This window comes from Calcarisporiella thermophila, assembly GCF_041956535.1.
Source record: "Calcarisporiella thermophila strain CBS 279.70 unplaced genomic scaffold VTP21scaffold_5, whole genome shotgun sequence".
In the NCBI taxonomy this organism is placed as follows: Eukaryota; Fungi; Calcarisporiellomycota; class Calcarisporiellomycetes; order Calcarisporiellales; family Calcarisporiellaceae; genus Calcarisporiella; species Calcarisporiella thermophila.
Window position 1 is genome coordinate 685,737 of NW_027192195.1, and position 19,819 is coordinate 705,555.

At 47.3% G+C, this 19,819-nt stretch overlaps 8 protein-coding genes across 8 annotated transcripts; 4 read left to right on the top strand and 4 right to left on the bottom strand.

The window, feature by feature from the left end:
• Positions 1-1,383: 1,383 nt before the first annotated feature.
• VTP21DRAFT_9378 (uncharacterized protein) lies at positions 1,384-2,712 on the bottom strand (the record flags this gene model as incomplete). The annotated part of the gene is made up of 4 exons (XM_069400327.1): positions 1,384-1,863; positions 1,947-2,181; positions 2,259-2,488; positions 2,551-2,712. 4 exons carry the CDS (start codon positions 2,710-2,712, stop codon positions 1,384-1,386), a joined length of 1,107 nt encoding a protein of 368 aa, XP_069254265.1.
• Positions 2,713-4,163: 1,451 nt separating this feature from the next.
• On the top strand, positions 4,164-6,306 carry VTP21DRAFT_9379 (uncharacterized protein; the record flags this gene model as incomplete). The annotated part of the gene is made up of 6 exons (XM_069400328.1): positions 4,164-4,505; positions 4,566-4,667; positions 4,724-4,834; positions 4,904-5,127; positions 5,192-5,340; positions 5,411-6,306. The coding sequence occupies 6 exons, from the start codon at positions 4,164-4,166 to the stop codon at positions 6,304-6,306; spliced, it is 1,824 nt and encodes a 607-aa protein (XP_069254266.1).
• A 381-nt stretch (positions 6,307-6,687) lies between these two features.
• VTP21DRAFT_9380 (uncharacterized protein) lies at positions 6,688-8,347 on the bottom strand (the record flags this gene model as incomplete). Its single annotated transcript, XM_069400330.1, has 8 exons — positions 6,688-6,736; positions 6,807-6,908; positions 6,984-7,145; positions 7,213-7,681; positions 7,745-7,904; positions 7,969-8,084; positions 8,143-8,216; positions 8,286-8,347. 8 exons carry the CDS (start codon positions 8,345-8,347, stop codon positions 6,688-6,690), a joined length of 1,194 nt encoding a protein of 397 aa, XP_069254267.1.
• Positions 8,348-8,789: 442 nt separating this feature from the next.
• Positions 8,790-11,795, top strand: VTP21DRAFT_9381 (uncharacterized protein; the record flags this gene model as incomplete). Its single annotated transcript, XM_069400331.1, has 9 exons — positions 8,790-9,063; positions 9,130-9,278; positions 9,339-9,827; positions 9,886-10,026; positions 10,099-10,257; positions 10,328-10,456; positions 10,535-10,734; positions 10,816-11,356; positions 11,433-11,795. 9 exons carry the CDS (start codon positions 8,790-8,792, stop codon positions 11,793-11,795), a joined length of 2,445 nt encoding a protein of 814 aa, XP_069254268.1.
• Positions 11,796-12,887: 1,092 nt separating this feature from the next.
• VTP21DRAFT_9382 (uncharacterized protein) lies at positions 12,888-14,126 on the top strand (the record flags this gene model as incomplete). The annotated part of the gene is made up of 2 exons (XM_069400332.1): positions 12,888-13,334; positions 13,401-14,126. The coding sequence occupies 2 exons, from the start codon at positions 12,888-12,890 to the stop codon at positions 14,124-14,126; spliced, it is 1,173 nt and encodes a 390-aa protein (XP_069254269.1).
• Positions 14,127-14,926: 800 nt separating this feature from the next.
• On the bottom strand, positions 14,927-15,562 carry VTP21DRAFT_9383 (uncharacterized protein; the record flags this gene model as incomplete). The annotated part of the gene is made up of 2 exons (XM_069400333.1): positions 14,927-15,247; positions 15,329-15,562. 2 exons carry the CDS (start codon positions 15,560-15,562, stop codon positions 14,927-14,929), a joined length of 555 nt encoding a protein of 184 aa, XP_069254270.1.
• Positions 15,563-16,349: 787 nt separating this feature from the next.
• VTP21DRAFT_9384 (uncharacterized protein) lies at positions 16,350-17,762 on the top strand (the record flags this gene model as incomplete). The annotated part of the gene is made up of 1 exon (XM_069400334.1): positions 16,350-17,762. One exon carries the CDS (start codon positions 16,350-16,352, stop codon positions 17,760-17,762), a length of 1,413 nt encoding a protein of 470 aa, XP_069254271.1.
• Positions 17,763-18,511: 749 nt separating this feature from the next.
• VTP21DRAFT_9385 (uncharacterized protein) lies at positions 18,512-19,591 on the bottom strand (the record flags this gene model as incomplete). The annotated part of the gene is made up of 5 exons (XM_069400335.1): positions 18,512-18,621; positions 18,735-18,871; positions 18,959-19,078; positions 19,139-19,181; positions 19,267-19,591. 5 exons carry the CDS (start codon positions 19,589-19,591, stop codon positions 18,512-18,514), a joined length of 735 nt encoding a protein of 244 aa, XP_069254272.1.
• Between the last annotated feature and the right edge of the window lie 228 nt (positions 19,592-19,819).

Below are 19,819 nucleotides of genomic sequence, written 5' to 3' on the forward strand. Positions count from 1 at the left end.
TTCGCATGTCTTTAAATATTCGGACGAGCTATGTAGTGGACATGGGCCCTGATAACTTTTAGCATCACATCTTTGATGAAAGCGTTGGCATTCTATTGTCCACCATTTATTCTCGGGGATCGTGTAGACACTTGAAATTAAGCTCATATTCAGGTGTTCATTAGATCCTCTTTGTGAGGAACGAAGTTTCGCGTGTTGAAAATTTGTAATCCAAACAAATCCGATAATCCAATTTAGGTAATTAAGGATCAGGGCTATTAAACTGGCAAGTTAATTTGATATTTAAAGACCAGTACAGCCTAAACATAGAATAGAGATGGGCTTATTTTTCTCTTGTAATATGTTTCAAGGTTATATTTTCCCATTAAAGCCCAACAAAGAAAAAAGAAGTCAGATGGTTTGTACAAACAGGTACAAAGCAATATACTCCTGAACAAAGCTAATACGAAAAGGCTGAGTGCTTCTTGATTTTTCAGGGTAGCGAAGTAAATCTTTGTGGAAATATGCTAATCTAATAGGAGTAGGACAATACGATTGTAATTGATTACAATGATTAGGAGATTGGAATAAATCATACAAACCCAACATCTTGTATCAAACTCTTGATAAACTATAAATTTCTCTAACCTTTAAAATATAATATATTTAAATGGAACCATGGATTAAATAGTATGGAAAATATAATAATAAAACCTTTATATATAGATCTTGTAATCGCTATCTAAAAAAACCGTAAACAAAGCTAGAAAGAAGCGTAAAAATGCCTCTCGGTATTTATTTCAAGTGTATTGCGGCATCACTATACTTATTGAGTAAAATATAATTAGCAAAAACTGGAAGGAGTATCCGTGGAACGAGTAACAAACTAAACGACTCCTACAAGTTAAACCCAATATGAAATCCAGTACATTCAACTTAGTTTCCGGCTAATAGTTCATCCCTGGCAATATTAATGATAGTCTTCTTAATTCTCGAAATCATCTTTCTAGTCCAATTACGTCGTATGAAATAGAGATGCAATCTTTATTCTCTTTTTCTTCTAAGATTGTTCAACCCTAACGACATATAGTCTTGTGAGCATAAACTTTGTGTTAGGAATTCCATATTTGAAAGGATACGAAGAGTCTAGATGAACTTCCTATTTCAGAGATTTTCTATAGCTTGTTATTATTTCTTGAAAAAATCCATGATCAAGAGTATTTATTTCATGATAAATCTTGTACATTTTTCAGATTCGAATGTGCTTTAATTAAACAATACATTTTCTATTATATTATTAAGGAGGATTTTATGTTTTTTACAAATGGAATATGATGAATATACAAATGCCGATCTTATGCATTAGGGTTGCTCTGTGAATCTATCTGAGGTCGATGTTCGCTCTCAGTCGAGAGAGAGCTGACTTAGTTTAATTGCATCCACTTCCCGCTCGGTTAATTGCATCCCGAAATATTGGCCCAATATTACCTGTCGTTCTACTTCTGTATCTATGCGCCGTTCCTCCACGCTCTTTCCGTTCCGCAGTACCTTCAACTTGTCATTCATTAGGGTCACACGTCCGCGTAAATCAGGGGTTGGCCTCGAAGCAATGACATTGGATGCAAAAAGTGCAGGGACTGAGACACAATAAACCGCTTTGGAAATATTGACAAAATCTGCATGGTACACCTCCTCATCTGTGAAAGCATATAGTCGCTGCCACCCGTCAAGTCCATCTCGGGTGTAGTTCAGCATCCACACTTGCCCTTGATCAGTTCTTCCTCCGCTAATAGGGGTGTTTTTGGGGCGACGGGTCTGTACAAGCGACAAGGGTTCAAGAGTAAACTTGTAGATGTCATTTGGAAGGCCTGCCTCATGATATTCCTAGTAGATGTGAATTGCAATAGGTCAGCCACGCGGTTCGTCTTGCACCACTGCAGTACCAGCATGAAAGACATTGGACATACCTTATTCAGCTGTATCGGGAGAGGTGCTACCGGTGCCGGGCTTCCGAAGCCCACGTCAATTAGATATTGCGTCCCTTCGGAATCGATCCAAAATATTATCATGTGGCCGGCTGCAGGAATATGGAGCCCAAATTCCAAGCCCATGACTTCGGTAGTTACGCGAGCACAGCCGGTCCAAAGTGGATCGAACTTGAGAGCGCGCAGCACAGCGGCAAACAATGTATTTTGTTCGTAGCTAATTAATATCAAAGAAAAGGAAGTGGATTTAGCGATTATACCCAGCTAGCTTGAAGAAAGGCATCGAATTCCTACCAAAACCCAGCCAAATTTCGGTCCATAAGTTTATATATCAAATCATCCAGGTTTATATTAACACGCAGATCCACCATTGGTGGAGGTCGTTCGACTTTCTTCGGCACGCCATCCTTTGAGCGTGCATCGTTGTTGGGAAGCTCAGGGTCGAAGTACAAAACTCCAATGTTTCCGAAAGTGAAATGGGTGACATGTGCTTTCATCAATGTGGTAAGCGTCTCTAAATTTGGCTATTATAGTAATATTAGATCAATATCAGATTGCCAATCAGATTGAATGCTCAAGATATTACGGGAGGAAGTTTGGCTCCCTCTAGGGATGCATCTATGACTTGCGGGCCTTCATTTTCGATGACTGGCACTAGTTGCCCGTCTACTACTTGCAATCCAATGTGACGAAGGTATTGTGCAAGTTGGCGAGAATTTAATGTTGAAAGTGGTTCGTCAAGGTACATAGTGAGAAATTGTAGGTCCAATTGCTAAAAAGTTTGGAATTCAATGCAAATTTGGTGGTTTTAGCGTAGCAGATTGATCATGAATGCGAGGTATATATAACCACCGAAATAGAATTGCATAAAACTGACTAGCTTACTCAGCCAAACAACTCACGAAAATAGTAACTCTAATTTAGCCTACATTTTATCCGCAGTTCCGTGCTCATATTAAGGACCCGTGAATTGGGCGAATTTCTATTGGTCATTTCAATTAGCACTCACCCGTACTTAAGCTTTCACATCACTCGCAATCCGGATAAAACCTGTCTATACCCAAAGATAGTAATGAAAAAGAAAACCTAAGTAGCTCAGCTACAAAGGCGAGTCTTCCACTAGGAGAGTTGAAATATGAAGCACATCGGAATGCTCTTAAACATGTCCCGAAAATACAGATTTGGGTTACAGCTACACATTAGTTGTTGTGCTAATTTACAACAATAATTCAATACCCATTAAAACTGCTAGGCCTCGTATATATATTTTTACCTAGCGGCTTTTACCGACGCCGCCTCTGATGATGACGACTCAGCAGTCGATAATCTGCTATGTGAATGGATGCATGGGGTTCTTGCATTTATATATTCATTCTTATCGGATTTAGTTTTGATTTTGCACTTCTGAACTCTCTTGACCCACGGTTTTTTTAAATACCCTTTTTAAAATTCTTGTCTTCTTTTTTGTTATTGCTTACTCTACTGCGTACATACAAAATATAAGTAATCAGGATGGCATGATGGTACCAATTTCTTCATGATTTACGGAGGAGAGTGTGTTGATGAATGCAGATAACATAGCTTATGACTGGCTAACAGGAAAAGTTGGAAATAAAACTAATGATGGCAGTGTTGAAGAAATAGAATGGACTCCAAGCCTGGAGGAATATTTAATACAAATAATGACGGATATGGAAACGGGAAGACTGATACCTATGGATGAAGGCTGGATAGTTAGAATCGAAAAAAGCGGAGAGAAGTGTTTAGTGAGAAGGGTAAAGCCTTGCTAAAGGTTCCCTTCGTCTTATGAATTATGCTGCAAGAATACTCACAGTGAACAAGCTTCCCTTTTTAATGCATCTCTCTTAGAAATGGTGGCTATTTGCAATACACTTAATTTTGCAATTTGACATTTTTCAAATGATTCCAACATTCCTTCAGCCAAAAGACGTTCACACCTGGATTGCATTATTATCTCATTTTAAAAATTTAAGTGCAAAGTGTAAAATGCAGCGACTCGTCTCTACTTTGCATATTCGAAGAAAGACGGGAATAATTTGGTATATCTAATCATAATGGGCTTATTATGTCACTAATCTGGAAAACTATAATGTTATGGAGTTTTTCGAGAACAACAGTCACAACTTTTGTTGTCCTTTTTTTTGTACATTATTTCGTTAACTATATGGTGTAGACATTATGAATATAGCAACATTAAGACCATATATACGATTGTCTTGTTTTCTCTCTAGATCCTATTCACGTCGCTCTCTTTACACATCATCAGTCGTAGGCCATGATGTAGTTAACAACTCTACACCAAAGACGACTGCGGATAACCCTCCAGCAGCTCGCACACGCCGCCACCTCGTATTTGATAACCGATCCCCTTCATTTGAGGATTTCTTGCGCAATGCAACAGGTTCAATAAAGCCCTCGACAACAGGAGAACACACACCCAATTCAGTGCCATATTTAGGGATGCCTACAGCAAAGCTTGGCGAGGGTTCGAAGTTTTACATTGAAGTTTACGGATGTCAAGTAAGCCTGGATTGTCATAAAGAGAGGTTAAAAATGGATATCTAACCGATTTTTATTAAGATGAATGTCAATGACACTGAAATTTTACTCTCTATTCTGAACAAATCTGGTTATCAGCGGACAATGTCGTTAGAAGACGCTGATGTTATCTTTCTTATGACAGTACGTTGCAAAGGTGTTCTTTATTTTACCAATAGTTTATTAATGCTATCTTACAGTGTGCAATTCGAGAAGGAGCTGAAAACAAGATCTGGCAACGCTTGAACTACTTCAAACATCTCAAGACTAAACAGAGGCCAGAGCGGCCTCCCCTTGTAGGAGTACTCGGCGTAATTATTAATGGACTAGAACAGGGCATGCTCAACTCTATTGACCCAATCTACTTGTCGTTCATTTAGTGCATGGCGGAGCGTTTGAAGACGAAATTGCTTGATTCAGACAAAATGGTAGACATTGTGTGTGGACCAGATGCATATCGCTCTATACCACACCTCTTAACCCTGGCAGAAACGACCCATCAAGGAGTCGCCAATGTGATGTTGTCTGCGGATGAAACCTACGCAGATATTATGCCTGTGCGTTTGAATGAGGATGGGGTGAGCGCCCATATAAGTATTATGAGGTAATTCCTCCGGGCTATTTCCCTGGTTCGAGCGTGGTTTAAACTTTGCGATTCCCTTGTGTAGAGGGTGCAACAATATGTGTAGCTTCTGCATCGTGCCCTTCACACGAGGGACCGAACGCAGCCGACCCGTAGATTCGATAGTGGATGAAGTGAGAAAGTTGAGTGAAAAGGGGGTGATGGAAGTAACCCTCCTGGGTCAAAATGTCAATTGTAAGGCCAAATGCATCCGATCCTACACCTTCCCTTTATGATGACCTTTTCCTTGGTACTTCTTCAATAGCCTACCGCGACACAAGCGAATCCTCCTATTTTATCCCGCAGGGGATTGGATCCGACCTCAGCAACCCGGGCTTCTCCACTATCTATCGCCGCAAAGAGGGTGGCCTTCGATTCACCGAGCTCCTAGATCGTGTTTCCCTAGTGAATCCAGAAATGCGCATCCGATTCACCTCCCCTCATCCTAAAGATTTCCCCCACGAACTGCTGCACCTGATTGCAGAGAGGCGCAACATTTGCAGCAACATTCACCTCCCTGTCCAGTCAGGCAGCACCAGTATGCTTGAAAGAATGAGACGAGGATATTCTCGCGAGGCCTATCTAGAGCTCGCACAAACGATTAGGAATATCATCCCCGGCGTGACATTAAGCACGGATCTGATCGCAGGCTTTTGTGAAGAAACAGAGGAGGAGCACCGGGATACCCTCAGCATGATGGAGGAGGTTCAGTATGAAATGGCCTACATGTTTGCCTACAGCATGCGTGAGAAGACCCATGCACATCGCCGCCTAAAGGATACTGTGCCTGAGGAGGTAAAGCTGCGTCGTCTAAGGGAAATTATCGAGACGTTCCATCGGCGGGCATTGCCACGAAATCAGGCCCTGATCGGATCCCGACAATTGGTCCTCATCGAAGGGCAAACCAAAAAGGGAACATGGCAAGGCAGGACGGACGGGAATCACAAATTCTTTATGGAGGATGAGTCTTTAGGCGGAGTGGGAGGTGACCAAACTGGATTTGGACCCGGTGATTATGTGGAAGTGAATGTAACCGGTGCATCGAGTACAAGCTTGAGGGGAGTGGGTATCCGAAGAGTTGGGCTCCAGGAGTTCTACAAGACCGCCTCGCCTATCGTCGGAGGGTTAGAGACACCAAAAACCATGGAATACGGCATTTAACAGAGGCCAGTTTATTCTACCACCTTAATTGTGTCATCTCTAATATTTAAAAATATAGAAGGCATAAACCCCAACGGTATATTAGGAGAGAAAGAGAAAGAAAAAGAAAGAAAAGATAAAAATAAAGATAAAGGAAAAGTGGGACGCAAGAAAAAAAAAGGCAATCAAGTGAAGAAGAATAAATTTAAAAATTACAAAAATTCCTATGTTAAAGTAGGAAAATAAAAAAAAAATAACATATGGAAGTTTAATATTTTTTTTTTCGAGACTGAATGGAAGTATATAGCATCACCCTTTTGGGGAGGAGGAAAGAAAGCAAAAAAAAAAAGTGAAAGCCGGTAGATTTGCTACCAAAATTGTGTATTCATTGATAGTATAATATTAATCTGACATGAGCGACGTGTTCATGTCGTTATTTGGCTCGAGCAAACTATGGATTGTAGAAAAAAGAGTTGAGTCATAAGTGATTGAAATGTAAAATGGCCACATTCAAATCCAACCTGTATTGCCTTAACAGGATACATTCTCCGCCGTTTTCCAAGTCAATGTTGTACTGGTAGAAGTACCCCTCCGAAGTGACGACCATAACTTGAGGGGTGGTGCTAGTGTGTCCAGGATAAAATGGGAATACGTCAAGAGACAATGACATAAGAGAAAAAACATGGACATAAACTTACTTGCTCAAAGCAACCACACTTCGAACCCCGGAGTTTGGCAGTTTTAGGAAGGCAAAATCACGCAACGGTTGCCAGATGTCGGTAACCGCTTCTGGGAGGTATGAGCTCAGGCCGCCTGCAAGATTCCGGCCTAAATGCAATGACTGCCGCCGTAGCATCGCCCTATCCATGGCATAATTCAAATCAGTTTTGCAACTATAAAGTATAGTAGGTTCCGGAATATACACACCCCACGCCACTCTTTTTCCGTCCTTGAGAATTGTCGAACGAGTGAGCCGGTGGCTCGTTCGCACCCAATTTGAAAATGTGCACGGTTTCCGTGTCGCTCGATGCGCAGAGCAGCGTGCTCACTAAGTTGAAGGAAATGCAGTGAATGCGTGCTGGGTACGATCCACGCCGGAATTCAAAGAGCTTGTTCGCGCCTGGGACAGAAAAGACACGAATGACGGTGCCTTTGTCGCTCGCCGTCGCCACCATCGTCCCCTCTGAGTTGATGGCCACACACGCAATCGGACTTTTGTGAGCCTGTACGATGTTGACAACTTGCAGTGAGATTGCGTCGAAAAGCATAACATCGCCCGAAGCTATGTGGTGCATGCCGTCTCGGCCTGCTGCAGAAAAGGGTGAAGAGGGGGAAGGGGTTGGCGATGGATAGACTATATAACAGTTGTCGCTGGATGGAGAGAGTGCGCAAATTGCTTATGAAGAGGAGAAGAGATTGGGAGCCAGTCCTAAGCAAATTGAGGGTTTGCAATTCTTACCATTAGGATTGGGGCCGGTTTCAATAGTGTGAAGCAGTTTCATGTTGGAGATATCATAGACGTAAATCTGCTCCTCCAAGAGCACGATGAGTCTTCGCCTGTTGAGCTTAACGGCCAAGATAGAGGTCGGGAATGTTAATTCGCAAATGATCGATTGACGCTAAGAGCCGATGAAAGGCAGGTTAGCTCTAGATTGTCCCATTCACCAAAAAATGAAGCCTCACTTTTGTGTTTGTTATCTGAAGTCTACGAGGAGAGAGGGCAGGTTGGTCACCAGCGCCTACGAGGGCAACAAGTGAGGTGCAGAAGAGCATCTCAACAATTCCCATTCCGCCATCGGCTGCTCAACATGGATGATTAGACGTGCACTTTTGTATCAGGAGAAGAGAATATGTTACCTTTGGAGAAGCATTTTCCAAAAGGATCGCAGTTGTAGATCTTGTAGCCATTCTTTGTACCCACGGAAATACAGCTAAAATCAGAGAAAGCGTAAGTGATTGGTTGGCAGATCTAGGGGTTGAGATGGCCATGGATACTATACCTAAAATCTTGGTTGAAATTAATGAAGAGCAGCTCTGAGCTGGATCGTGTGCCCAAATTCATCGCGGATGCGTGAAACGAGCCAATGGGTAAAGCAAAAATTCAAAAGCGAAGAGATGGATGAGAATGGGATGCTAATAAGAATTATTAAATTGGTGATATATTGTTCTTGTCTGAAATTACTTTTTTTTGAACTAAAGGTATGATAGTGTCCACTTTATTTCGCGTAGATGACATAAGTATCCCGTGAGCGATAGATCAGATACTTCTACGTTTGGATTTTACTGTCTCAATATCTTCTTTCTTAACCCCACACACACATCAATCGCAATGAAAATTTGAAACCGCACACCTTTACGCTCCACAGCATCCTAGAATCTTTTTTTTATTCTTTCCATTCCCTAATACTTTACTCTTCTTACCTATATCGCCCATCAATTCTCCCTTTACCTAATCACGCAGCCTCTTTTCTCCCTGTGTGTTGCTGCAGAGCTGAGTCGTGCTTATGGTCTCATCAACTTCAACTCATGGTTCTGGGAATCTAAAGAGCAGCTCACCCGCTCCTCCCTACAAATCGCCATCTAATTCACCGCCTAGCGAAACAGCACGAATTCACTATGAAGCCCTTCGGAGATACCTCTCTAGCCAGCCTAATCAGAACTTGACGCAGCGATCGTCTGCAAAAGAAAAATTGACACGTCTAACAAGGAATCAGTTCCACGAACTGTCCGTCGACGTCTACGATGAACTGATGAGACGTCAGAATGATGCGGATAAAAGTACCTTTATTTCATCTTCCAATGGGCCGTAATATTCTTAGCATTGACCCATTGTTATCCCATTAGTTCCCTTTCTTCCTGTTCGTGACGATTTTCACCCCAAAAGAAATCAGGCTAGACAAAAGCTGGCTACCTTGCCGAAAACTAGATTTCGAGATTTGGCTGGTGATGTCTTTTTTGAGTTGGAACGGCGGCATCCTGAACTGAAAACAATGGTTAGTGTTGTTATTATTGATTCCTTTCCAATCCCTAATCAATGTGCGTGAAACGTCTAGTTCAAGGAGCCCGAATATACTCGTGCACCACCCCCACCACCCCCTCCCCCTCCCGATGAAAACAAGCCAGCTTTAAATACTACCCCATCTCCTACCCCACAGCCCTCGCAAGCCTCCAATATCGTCCCAGTGAAGGGCACCATTAATGTTGAAACGGTTGACGTCCCCTACACCATTCCTTCGACACCTAGCACGCCTGGGCTACAAGACAAGCGCCCTTCTCCTAGAGAACCCTCCTCTAACTATAACAACTATCCTACCTCATCCTCTTTGCCCTCTCCAAGTCATTATCAACCGCCTCCCGCGAAAAAACATATTAATGCAGATAAACCTGGCAGCAAGAATGGAGCCAACATCCAATCCCTTGACCACCTTATGGAAGACCTAGGAAATATGATAAAAAGAGAAGAGTTCTGTGCCTCACAGCCCGGCCAACCTCCGCTGCCAGCCTCTGAAAAATCCGAATATAGTAGAAAATCAGAACGAACGGTAAGCTTGCTATTATTGCTCCAGCTTGACTGGCTTCCTTCTAACCTGTTTATCATAGACGGCTTCCTCTAATACGGCCTCGAGCTTTGGTGGATACGAACACATGAATCCGAGTGATTTCGAACGGATTCGCGCCGATTATGAACTTCGAATTTCGGCCATGCGAAAGAGAATCGGACAGCTGGAGAATCGGATGGCTGTAAGTATACAGGTGCTTTTTTAATTCAATCCCAATGCTCGGCTAGGTACTATTGTGTTTTTCTTTATCTAGCAGGAGAAAATGGGCGGAAAAGCCGACCATTCGCGGCTCCAGCAACTGGAGACCCTTCTTACCCAACAGAAGCAGAGCTATCAGCAGCAAACCGCCACTCTGAACAAACTCCAGGCTGAGTTTGACAAATTGCAAGAGGAATACAATGCCCAACTAGAGGCAAGTTTTGCACGTTCTCCACGGGTTCTGTTCGGCCTATACTAACAGGATGACTACATGTTTCCTCTAGGTCGCCAATGATATTAGGCAAGAGGTGACCGCATTGTTGGAGGAGCTTAAAGAACTTTCTAATAGAAACGACGAGTTGATGGGCGAAAAGCAGATCAACGAGGATAATGTCAGGATGCTCACTAGAGAGGTGCGGCTTAATTTTAGCACATTATTATGTGGATGGTGGAAGCTGATCCCATTTTTTGATCCATACCCGACCCCATAGATGAAGGAGCTGAAATCTAAATATGACCAAGTGAAGGCCGAATTGCGCAGTTTGCGCCCTACCGACTCAATGATGCGCGAATCTCCAAAAACCGACATCGTCGCAAGTAATAACATTAAGCCCTCACCCAACGGCATCATCACACGATCCCGGATAATTTCATACCAGCTTGCGGTGGATGGGCTCTTACGTGCTGGGCGGTAAATTTCCTGTGCAACTCCAAGGAGTGAGGGAGGAGAAGATCTCAGTCTAAATTTTATTTTACGTATTGTTGATTGCAGATCCAACACGCCCACTAGTGTCCTTATGGCAATGAAATCACTCGTGATTGCATGCAAAAATATCTCAGAGGACATCGAAGCACAAGAAGAGCACCTGAGCCCGGCGGTGGATCCGGAGCGGGTCCAAGAATTCAAGACCAAACTCTCCAACAGCCTGTCCAACCTCATGGTCTCTGCCCGCAACCATGCCACGGGCGGTGGACTGTTCCCCGTGTGTCTGCTTGATGCTGCCGCTGAACATCTCACCATTGCACTAGTGGAGCTTATCAAACTAGTCAAATTGGCGGATTCCATGGAGGAGGAGGTGGAGGAGGAGGAGGGAGAGGGCATGGAGAGAAAACCCAAGGACCGGAGTTTCATGTCAAGCTCTCCGACGAATAGTCAGAGCTCGATTGCCTCTCCCCATACTCCCAACAACCAACTTCCGGCGGAAAACGGGGTTTGGAACTCTGTCGGCCTGAAGTCGAAGCAGTCGGACACAAGCCTAGGCGGAGGATATGGGGAAGATGAGCACTTTGGCAAGGATCCAGAAGCAACCAAGGTATTTCCGTAATGGAGGAGTGCATTCAAGAGAGAAGATCTAGTTGACATACGTGTATCTATTTTTTTTTTTGAAGGAGTATATCGAGGGCCAAACGGATTCCATTGTTCATGCCATTCAGACGATGCTTTCGGCGCTTCGCGCTGCCAACTCAGGGGCCGAGATCATGTCCAAGGTGGAGCCTGTTTTGCACATTGTGAACAACATTACCAATGCGGCCCGGTCCCATTTCTACAAGTACGACGGCGACCTCTCGCAGGCGGAGAGGGTGCTTCGTGATCTAGAGGAGAGCCGGGACAAACTAGTATCCTTAGCGCGTCCCCTGAGTCGAAATGTAGGAGGGATGGATCCAGCTGGCGAAAGGGCCGCCAAACAGCATGTGGCGAGTGCTGCCTTTGATGTGGCTAAGTGCACGCGGGAGTTAATTGGCCTGTTTTAAAGAGGTGGACCGCCTCCAATTCCTCGGTCCCCCCTGCCTCTTGGTGGGCGGGGGCTGGGAGGACGAACTCCCCTCCCCCTTTTCCCTTGATCACACCAGTACTATCATTACTTCCATTTTGTATATAAGTGTAAGTTTGTTCTACTCTCCTTTTACTTTTCTAATCAGGAGGCTCTCTTGGATCTCCCCTTTGCGCGTACTTTACTACCTTCTTGTGTTTACCAGTCATTTGTCATGTTTTTTTTTGCTAGTTGTGTTTTCTTATCGCCTCTTATTGTTGAGTATATAGTGTTATATTAATGAATGACAAGTTCACGCTTTCTTACAAGGCTCTGGCTCGTTCTCTACAGAAAATCAAAGATTTGGCAAGATTGGTAGATCCATGGCGGTATTGGGTCGAAGGATTCGATTCGCTCTATGGAAGCCATGTCATTCCATAGTGAAATAGAGTCTAGAAAAAGAGTCAGAACCCTCCGCTACTTTACGAAAATCAACTAGGATGGGGATCTATCCGGTTCCTGCGTAGAATATGGGGGGGGGGGGGTAGAGAGAACTCTCCTATCTCGTATCCCCATCTTCTTGAAAATCCTCGTTGCTCGACGCATAATCAAGTTAGTGTTCTTTAGCCTGTTGACCCAGCTTCCCTCAAGTATCGAAAAGAAAAATAGAAAGGCTGCCGAGCCATCCACTGTCAGGCCACTCGTCTTCAATACCGTCTCTACAGACCAAGGGAGCAAGCTCGAATCACCCACGTATCATCGCTCCTTCTCAGGGGGAGACATGCGTCCTACCGTGCAGTCTGGAGGGAAACAAGGCACTGATGGCATGGAGATAGCCGGTGGCTCCGCACCCAACAGCAGGATAGGTGGGCTTGCCATTTTCCCCTTAAGATTTGATGGGCCCCTCTCTGCCAAGATAATGTGCGACAAGCTTCTCTGCTGCCCAATCAGCGGAGCCTTGGGGCCTCGCTTTCATTTCTTCGTTCTATTTTTGAACACATCAAACCTTTTCCTTTTATTTCCTCTCGCCCTTATCTCCAGAGTAACACTCGTTTTACATTTATCCTCTTCCCACTCCCCACCCCCCTATACTATGGCACCCGTACCCATAGCCGATGTGGTCATTACCGGCCTGTCGATGTTGGCCGGCCTGGTGATGATGGGCATGGTTCTGTATTTCCGCTGGCAGAAGCCCGATGTTGTCAACACCCCTTCATTTCACCTCAGCCTCTGGATTGGCCTCGCGGTAGTACTCAATGGGATCTTCTTCATACTGCGCTCCAATCATGAATTTCTCGATGATGTGCTGCTGCAAAACTATGCGCTTGTCCGAGTGATGTTCTGGAGCAAGTTCGTGTTTACCCTATGGTTCGCATTCTTGATCGCATGCATAGCCATTGATTTGCAGCTGTCTTTCATTCACCGCAAAGCCGACTTGCAACGGATTCAGCGATTTTACGCGCCGGTTTCCCTCGCGGCGGCCGTCATCATCACGATTCCTGCGTTGGCCAAGGGAATAATGAGGTGGGATAGCCAACGAGTAAGCCCCTCTCTATTCTGCCCAATGGGGCGGGCATTGGAGCGCTAACTTTGTTTTGCTTGATAGCATTTCTTCAATGACAACTGGAGTAACTCGGAGCGTATCTTGTTTGAGATTTTTGGATTCGACCTCTGGCTTGTCCTGGCCATCATCTACAGTCTAGGCGTGGTGGTAGCAGTGGTGGTGAAGGTCCGGCGAGAGCTTCGCCACACCAAGGAGAACCCCGGCTACAACGAGGAGGTCCTGCGCAACGAGTGGCTTCTCTACCAGTTTGTTCTCTTTGTTGCCCTCTACCCAATGGTCCTGGTCATCACCCAGCCCGCCGCGATTGTGACGGTGTGGCTGTATATTGGCGGCAAGGGATACATCCCCTATTTTGCGTTTTCCAGGCGTGCCGCCTCCGTCCTCGTGGCCTTTCAGGGGATTCTTAGCCTCGCCGTCTTTCTGCTTAACCCCTCGCTGAAGCGCGCGCTTTATGGAGACGCCGCCTCCCCATTTCAGGGTGCGAAGCCGATGGCCAGCGGGAGCGAGCGGACTGAACACAACTTGCCTTCCGCTCCCCACCCTCAGCCCGACTATCCCTCAAATGAGTACGCCTATCGTCAGGACCAGTATGGCAACATGCCCCATGCGTATAGTGATAGCTACGAGCAGCCGCAGCAGCCTTCTGGGTATCCAGCGCACCCTGCCGCTATGAAAGGCTGGCAGGCCGGATCAGGGATGGAGGCGATGAGGGGGGCGCCAGTGCCTCCCAGGCATATGGAGGAAAGCACGCAGTGGACGCGGGACTGAGTCTAAAAGGATGCACAAAAAGCACCCCCTGGCCCTAGTGCCAAAAAGACCTCTTCCTCCTATCATCCTATATTGAGCTTCTTGTACTTTGTTTTATAAGTCATGATCATGATACCTTACCCCGGTCTTTTTTTTTTCCTACCCTAGACCTGCTCTCAAGCACTCTCAGCTTTCCCTTACATGCTCTTACTCTTAATATTTACATATCTTCTATTTTATTCATTGAACACAGCTGATACTGTTTAATACACGTGTATTTCTTTTTTCTTTAATTGAGATGCCCTATCTACGACTTGAGCACAAAAAAAAAAGATTCGAAGGGGGGGGGGGGTTCCGCACTGTGATTCAAAATTGTCGCACATACACGGAGGGCTTTGCGTCCACCGGCGAGTATGAGAGTAAGAATAAAGATTGCGATAGGTGGCTCAATGCCGCGCTAGGCCTATTCAAGCTCCTCCCTGATGGGAGGAGATAAATTTTCCAGGATCCGCGCTGTTCTTCAGGAGGGCTTTGGACAAAAAGATAGTTTTATATGACCAGAAACATAGAGTATTAAGGGGCCCCGTCGTCGGCGCAAGGAGCTAGTGCAGCCAGACCGTGGGTCGCCGGCCCGCTCCTATGTGCGCGAGGATAGGGGCGGAGCCAGTGGCTCACTCAGGCTATCGCAGGGAGGAGACAGAGCTGGGCCAATGTAGGGGCCACGTAGCATGCCGATTTGCTTACGCCCGTCTCTCCTTGCTCTCCTTCCTTATCTGCTTGATTGCGGATTTCCCTTGTAGGGCCCCGCTAGTCCCTCTTTGTTATTGTGCAGCGGGGACTTGTTCCTCTTTAGGATCGCCCCAGGCACGCGCTTCTGTGTGCGTCATTGGTGCGTCTGATCTCATTGCTGAGAAAGGGATTTTCCCGCCTTTCCGGGGATCGGCATGGGATAGCCCGTGCGATATTTGGCGAGCGGAGGGGGAGCGAGCGGAGTGCGGCCACCCAGGCTCGCAGGTGGGGGGAGAGCGCGAGGGTCTGGCGTGCGGCCTGGCCTGGAAACTTTCACATGGCGGCCTCCCTAATCGGCGCCGCTTGTGCTCCTGCCGCCCTCGCCCTTGTCTTTCCCCACCACCCCCCACTGCCTAAAATGTATGCCTCGCTGTGTTCGGCAATTCCTTTGTTTTCCGATGGGGAGGAGGGAAAGAAGGTTCATGAGAACAAACCGACTGAGGTTGAAAGTGTGTGCTAGCTGGCCCGGTGACTGCGGATACAAAGGAAACCTTGTGAGGCCTTCCCTGGGCTGGCCGTCGGAGGCGGGGGACGACGGTTGGGAGCTGAGCCGGCGGCCGGCGGCGGGCAAGCCGTGGGGCAGTTTGGACAGTGCGGCGGGGCGGAGCGCAGCCCGGCAGGCTGGCAGGGCAGGGCAGGGCAGAGGCGGCGGGCCGGACAGGCCCCATTTTTGAGTTTGATTATCAAAGATGAAGAGATAAAGCCGGGCAGAGCCAACGGCTCGGCCAAATAGGCACAAGACCTCAACCTGCGACCGTGTCTGAGCTCATTCGCCAAATAGAGTTTGAAAAATTTTCCAATCTCCCGCTTTCCTCGGGTCGCTTTCTTTTTTTTTTTGAGGCGCAATCGCCAACGGTCGTTTCGCACCGGTCCCTTCGCGCTCTCCGTCTCCCCAAATTCGATTTTTTTTTTCTCTCTCCTCCAAAGTGTGGCGAGTATTCTTATTGAGAAACTCTTTTTTCGCGCAACTTTTCCCCCTCAACTCTTTTCTCTTCCCCCCTCCCTTACTCAGGCGAGGACATGCTTTTGGCAATTTAAACTTGAAGTTTTACATATACCTCAACTATACTTTATTACCTGCGCTCATCTCCGTTCCCCTCCCTCCCCCTCCTCTTGATACCATCCGGATTTCACGCCGCCCCCATCCCCCCCACGCATTCCAGCCAATCTTTCGTTTTGATCAGGGGAGTTTGACCACAAATCCCATCCCATCAACTCTCCTCCTGCGTCTTCGTGCCGCTTAATTATTTATCTTAGCACCGAACTAAAAGGTAAATAAATCAACCCCCTGATTTGATTCGATGGATCATGGGGGTCCCCTATTGTGCTGCGGTGCAAATAATCATGGATGGAGGAATTAGTTAATCGAGTCCCGATATCCCCTCTCCATCTGTCCCTAGGTTCCTCAAAGCTTCAGCTCTCCCTTTCGCTCGTGAAGATAATGCCCTTTTGCCTATGAGCGTCACTGAGACTTTCTACGGGTTCATTGAATCGACACAGGACGCCCTGCTGCTGTTTGAGGCGTGCCGCAGGGGCATCTTGCCAAGAGTCTGTCGCCGGCTGCAGGAGAAGGAGCGGAAGCTCGTGCGCTCCGGGAGCGTGTTCATCTTCGACGAGCGCGAATCGGGCATCAAGCGATGGACCGATGGGCTGGTGTGGAGCCCCTCGCGCATCCTTGGCAACTTCCTTGTCTACCGCGAGCTCGAGAAGCGCGGCCCCGCGGGAAAGCGCGGGAACCTCTCCTCCCCCGACCGGCAGCACACCCACCGCGGCAGCGACCCCGACCTGCAAACGGAGCGCGACCGCGAGCGCTCGCTGGTGGGCTCGCTCACAAACTCGGAGCGCTTCAAGCGCGACGGGCTCATCAAAAAGACCATGTCGATCGTTGTCAACGGCGTGAGCCAGCACCTCGTGAGCTACTACGCAATACAGGACGTCCTCGCGCGCCGCCTCGTCACCCCCACCTCCGTCCCCGAGCTCGCCGGGCTTGAGCTCTCGCCCGACCTCCTCCGGGAGCAAAATTTCCGCGTGCCGCTCACGCCCACGCCCCCCGGCCACGACGCCTACGCCCACCCGGACCCGTTCGCCTCCCCCTACCGGCCCGCGCAGCAGGCACAGCCGCAGACCCCGCACCACGCCCACGTCCTCCCCCCCTCCCTCTCGCACTCGCACTCGCACTCGCACTCGCACCACCACCACCATCACCACTCCCAGACCTCCCCCATCGCCGGCGGCCAGAGGCCTCTGTCGACCTCCTCCTCCTCCTACTACAAGCCGGAGGCCGGCGACGACCAGGGCGGCGGATCCGCCTTCGCCCCCTTCGGCGCCTCCTCCATGTACGGCAGCTCATTTGGCGACCTTTACTCGGCCGCGGCGGCGGCGGGCGGCCACCCCGAGGTGAAGCCCGACACCCAGCCTGGCTTCGAGTACGATGGGTATGGAAACGGGGCCCCCACCTCCACCAGCTTTACGTATATGCCCTCCCAAGGCAACCTTCTGGGCAACGAGCCGTCGTGGAACCGTGCGCGACAGGGAGAGGAGGCTCGGCCGCGCGGAATCAACGGGTATCCGATGCGCAAGGGTGACCACGCCCCCCCCGCCGGCACCGCGACCGGGGGGGAGGGCGGGTGGGGCGCCGATGGGTCTGCGGGTGCCGACTACTCCACCCACGGTGCACAGCCCGGCCTCTCCATGCTCCCCGCCCCCTCCTATCCGCAGGATCGCCATGCCTATGGCTACGGAGCCAGCGCGGGCTTGGGCGGTGGCGTGAGCGCGGGCGGTGGCCGGCTCAACAGTGGATCATGGGCCATGCACTCTTCAAGTATGCCGGTGTACCCCGGGCAGCCATACCCCCCGGATTCACATTAGTTGCTTACTCTGCGGCCAGCCTTGTTTTTCTGACACACTTAAGGGTTTAGGATCTTTTACGTTGACTCTTCTTTGCACGCACACGCTCTCTCCTATCTATCTCTATACGCGTTCTCTTTATTTTAAGAAAAAGAAATGATCGCTGGTTCATGTGATACCCGTTCCTTCTTATTTTCTCTATCTTTATATCATTCCTCCTTATATTCTATTTTGAATAAGTTTTTTTTTTCCCTCCCTCCCGAATACTATATCATAGTGTGCTGGTTCATGTGAGAGAATATATGTGTTTGTTTATTTAGCGTTTTTTTTTTGCCTCCCCCTTTTTTCTCTTCTCCTCTACCCTTAATTATATTTATAATAGCTCTCTTCTCATTTCCTCTTTATTGATGTATGATTATCCTTTTTCGAATCGATTTTTTCTTCTTTTTTGTGTGTGTCTAGCGTACCACTCCCTCTTTTTCGTTTCTATTGCTCTTTTATCTTTTTTTTTTTACCTCCCTTTATCTTTATTGAAGTTGTCATGCTCGCGTGTATTTTGAAAGATGTCTTTTTTTTTTCTTCTAAATGTGTAGTTTTTCTTGTTTTTTTTTTCTTTTTTCCTTTTTTCTTTCTTTTAGTGTATGAGTGAGACTGCGCGACAGAGTGGAGAAGAGAAGGAAGAGAGGGAGTGTATTGTGTATATATAAAAAAGTGTTTTTTTTTGCGCTAGCAAAGTCTTGCTTTTCATCCATCGAGAAAAAAAAAAGAGCTTAGGAGATCAGAATCACCCAGCCAAGCACGAAGTAGAAGAGGAATAGAGGATAGGAGGCGAGGGCACGGCGGTTGGCGAAGTGTGAGCCAGAAAGAAAGTTTAGAGAGGCTACCGAGCGAGGAGGCGGGGCGAGTTAAGAAGAAAAAAAGAGCCAAAAATAAAGTTAGTCGTGCCCAAGGTTTTGGGGAGAAATGCAAGAGGCATGAGATCCGATGCTTTACCATAGGCAGACCACACGTAAGCGACAAGCACAACCGGTAGCCGGATGAGGATTGCGCGGAAGAAAAGAGAGACGAGCGAAGAGGCCACCAGGGGGAAGAGACAGTAGCCGAGGACGCACACCGCCTGAAAGAAGGATCTAGGTTATATTCGAGCGGGCTAAGTTAGCGGCGGCCCAAGTCACGAATAGGACAGATATAAGGGCGGAGGAAGGCTGGCTACTTACACGGCTCCGCCCAGTAGTTTGGCATTCAGCGTGACCACCGCTGCACCACACCAAACGATGACGAACACGCCGGTGAAGACAATAACGGACTGGTCAGGAGGCGCGGTGATACTCAGAACTCTACAAGGGACGAGATTTAGAGTCGGGAATGGGCCCGGAAAGCGCGAGGGGCTTACTTACATTGCAAGGGAAAGGCACAGAAAAAGAGGGCCCCACAAATCCCCTGTAAAATACTCAATGTTAATTCACTGGATCCGCTCATCTTTACCGGAATACACTGTGATATTGATTAGCATTGGAGTACCTACAGTCTCTCAAGACATCCCCGCGGCCCTTTGGATAGAGAACTTGCTTCATTTTTTCGCCAATGTTTCTTAAATCTCGCATGATGGTTGTTGTCACCGGCTCATCTAATGTCTCAAGCTCGACTCCAGTATTGACATAGGGGCTATGTTGGGGGATTGGGGTGGGATTAGGGCTGGAGCCAATGTTTCCAGAGACAGGTTTGGTATCGACCGGTTTAGATGAGAGATCATAGTCGTCGGCTTCAATAGTAACGTGATGAGACAATGAAGGGGTCTCCTCGGTAATGAGAGGATTGGACGAGAATGGATTGGAGTATGGATCGGTCATAATAGCGGTGCTAGCGAGTATTAACTTTGAATGCCCAAGAGATTTTTCCTTCAACGCGAATGGGACGAGTAACTCGCGTGGCTTAGGGAGTTATTAGAGATGGTGGCAAAAAAATTCCAGGTACAAGATTTTACCATGCACTCGAGGAAACCACCCTTGGAAAACTATTCTGGGTTACTCCAGGTATGCGTGATAAATGCTTTACAAAGTACGGAGAAAGAGGGGCCT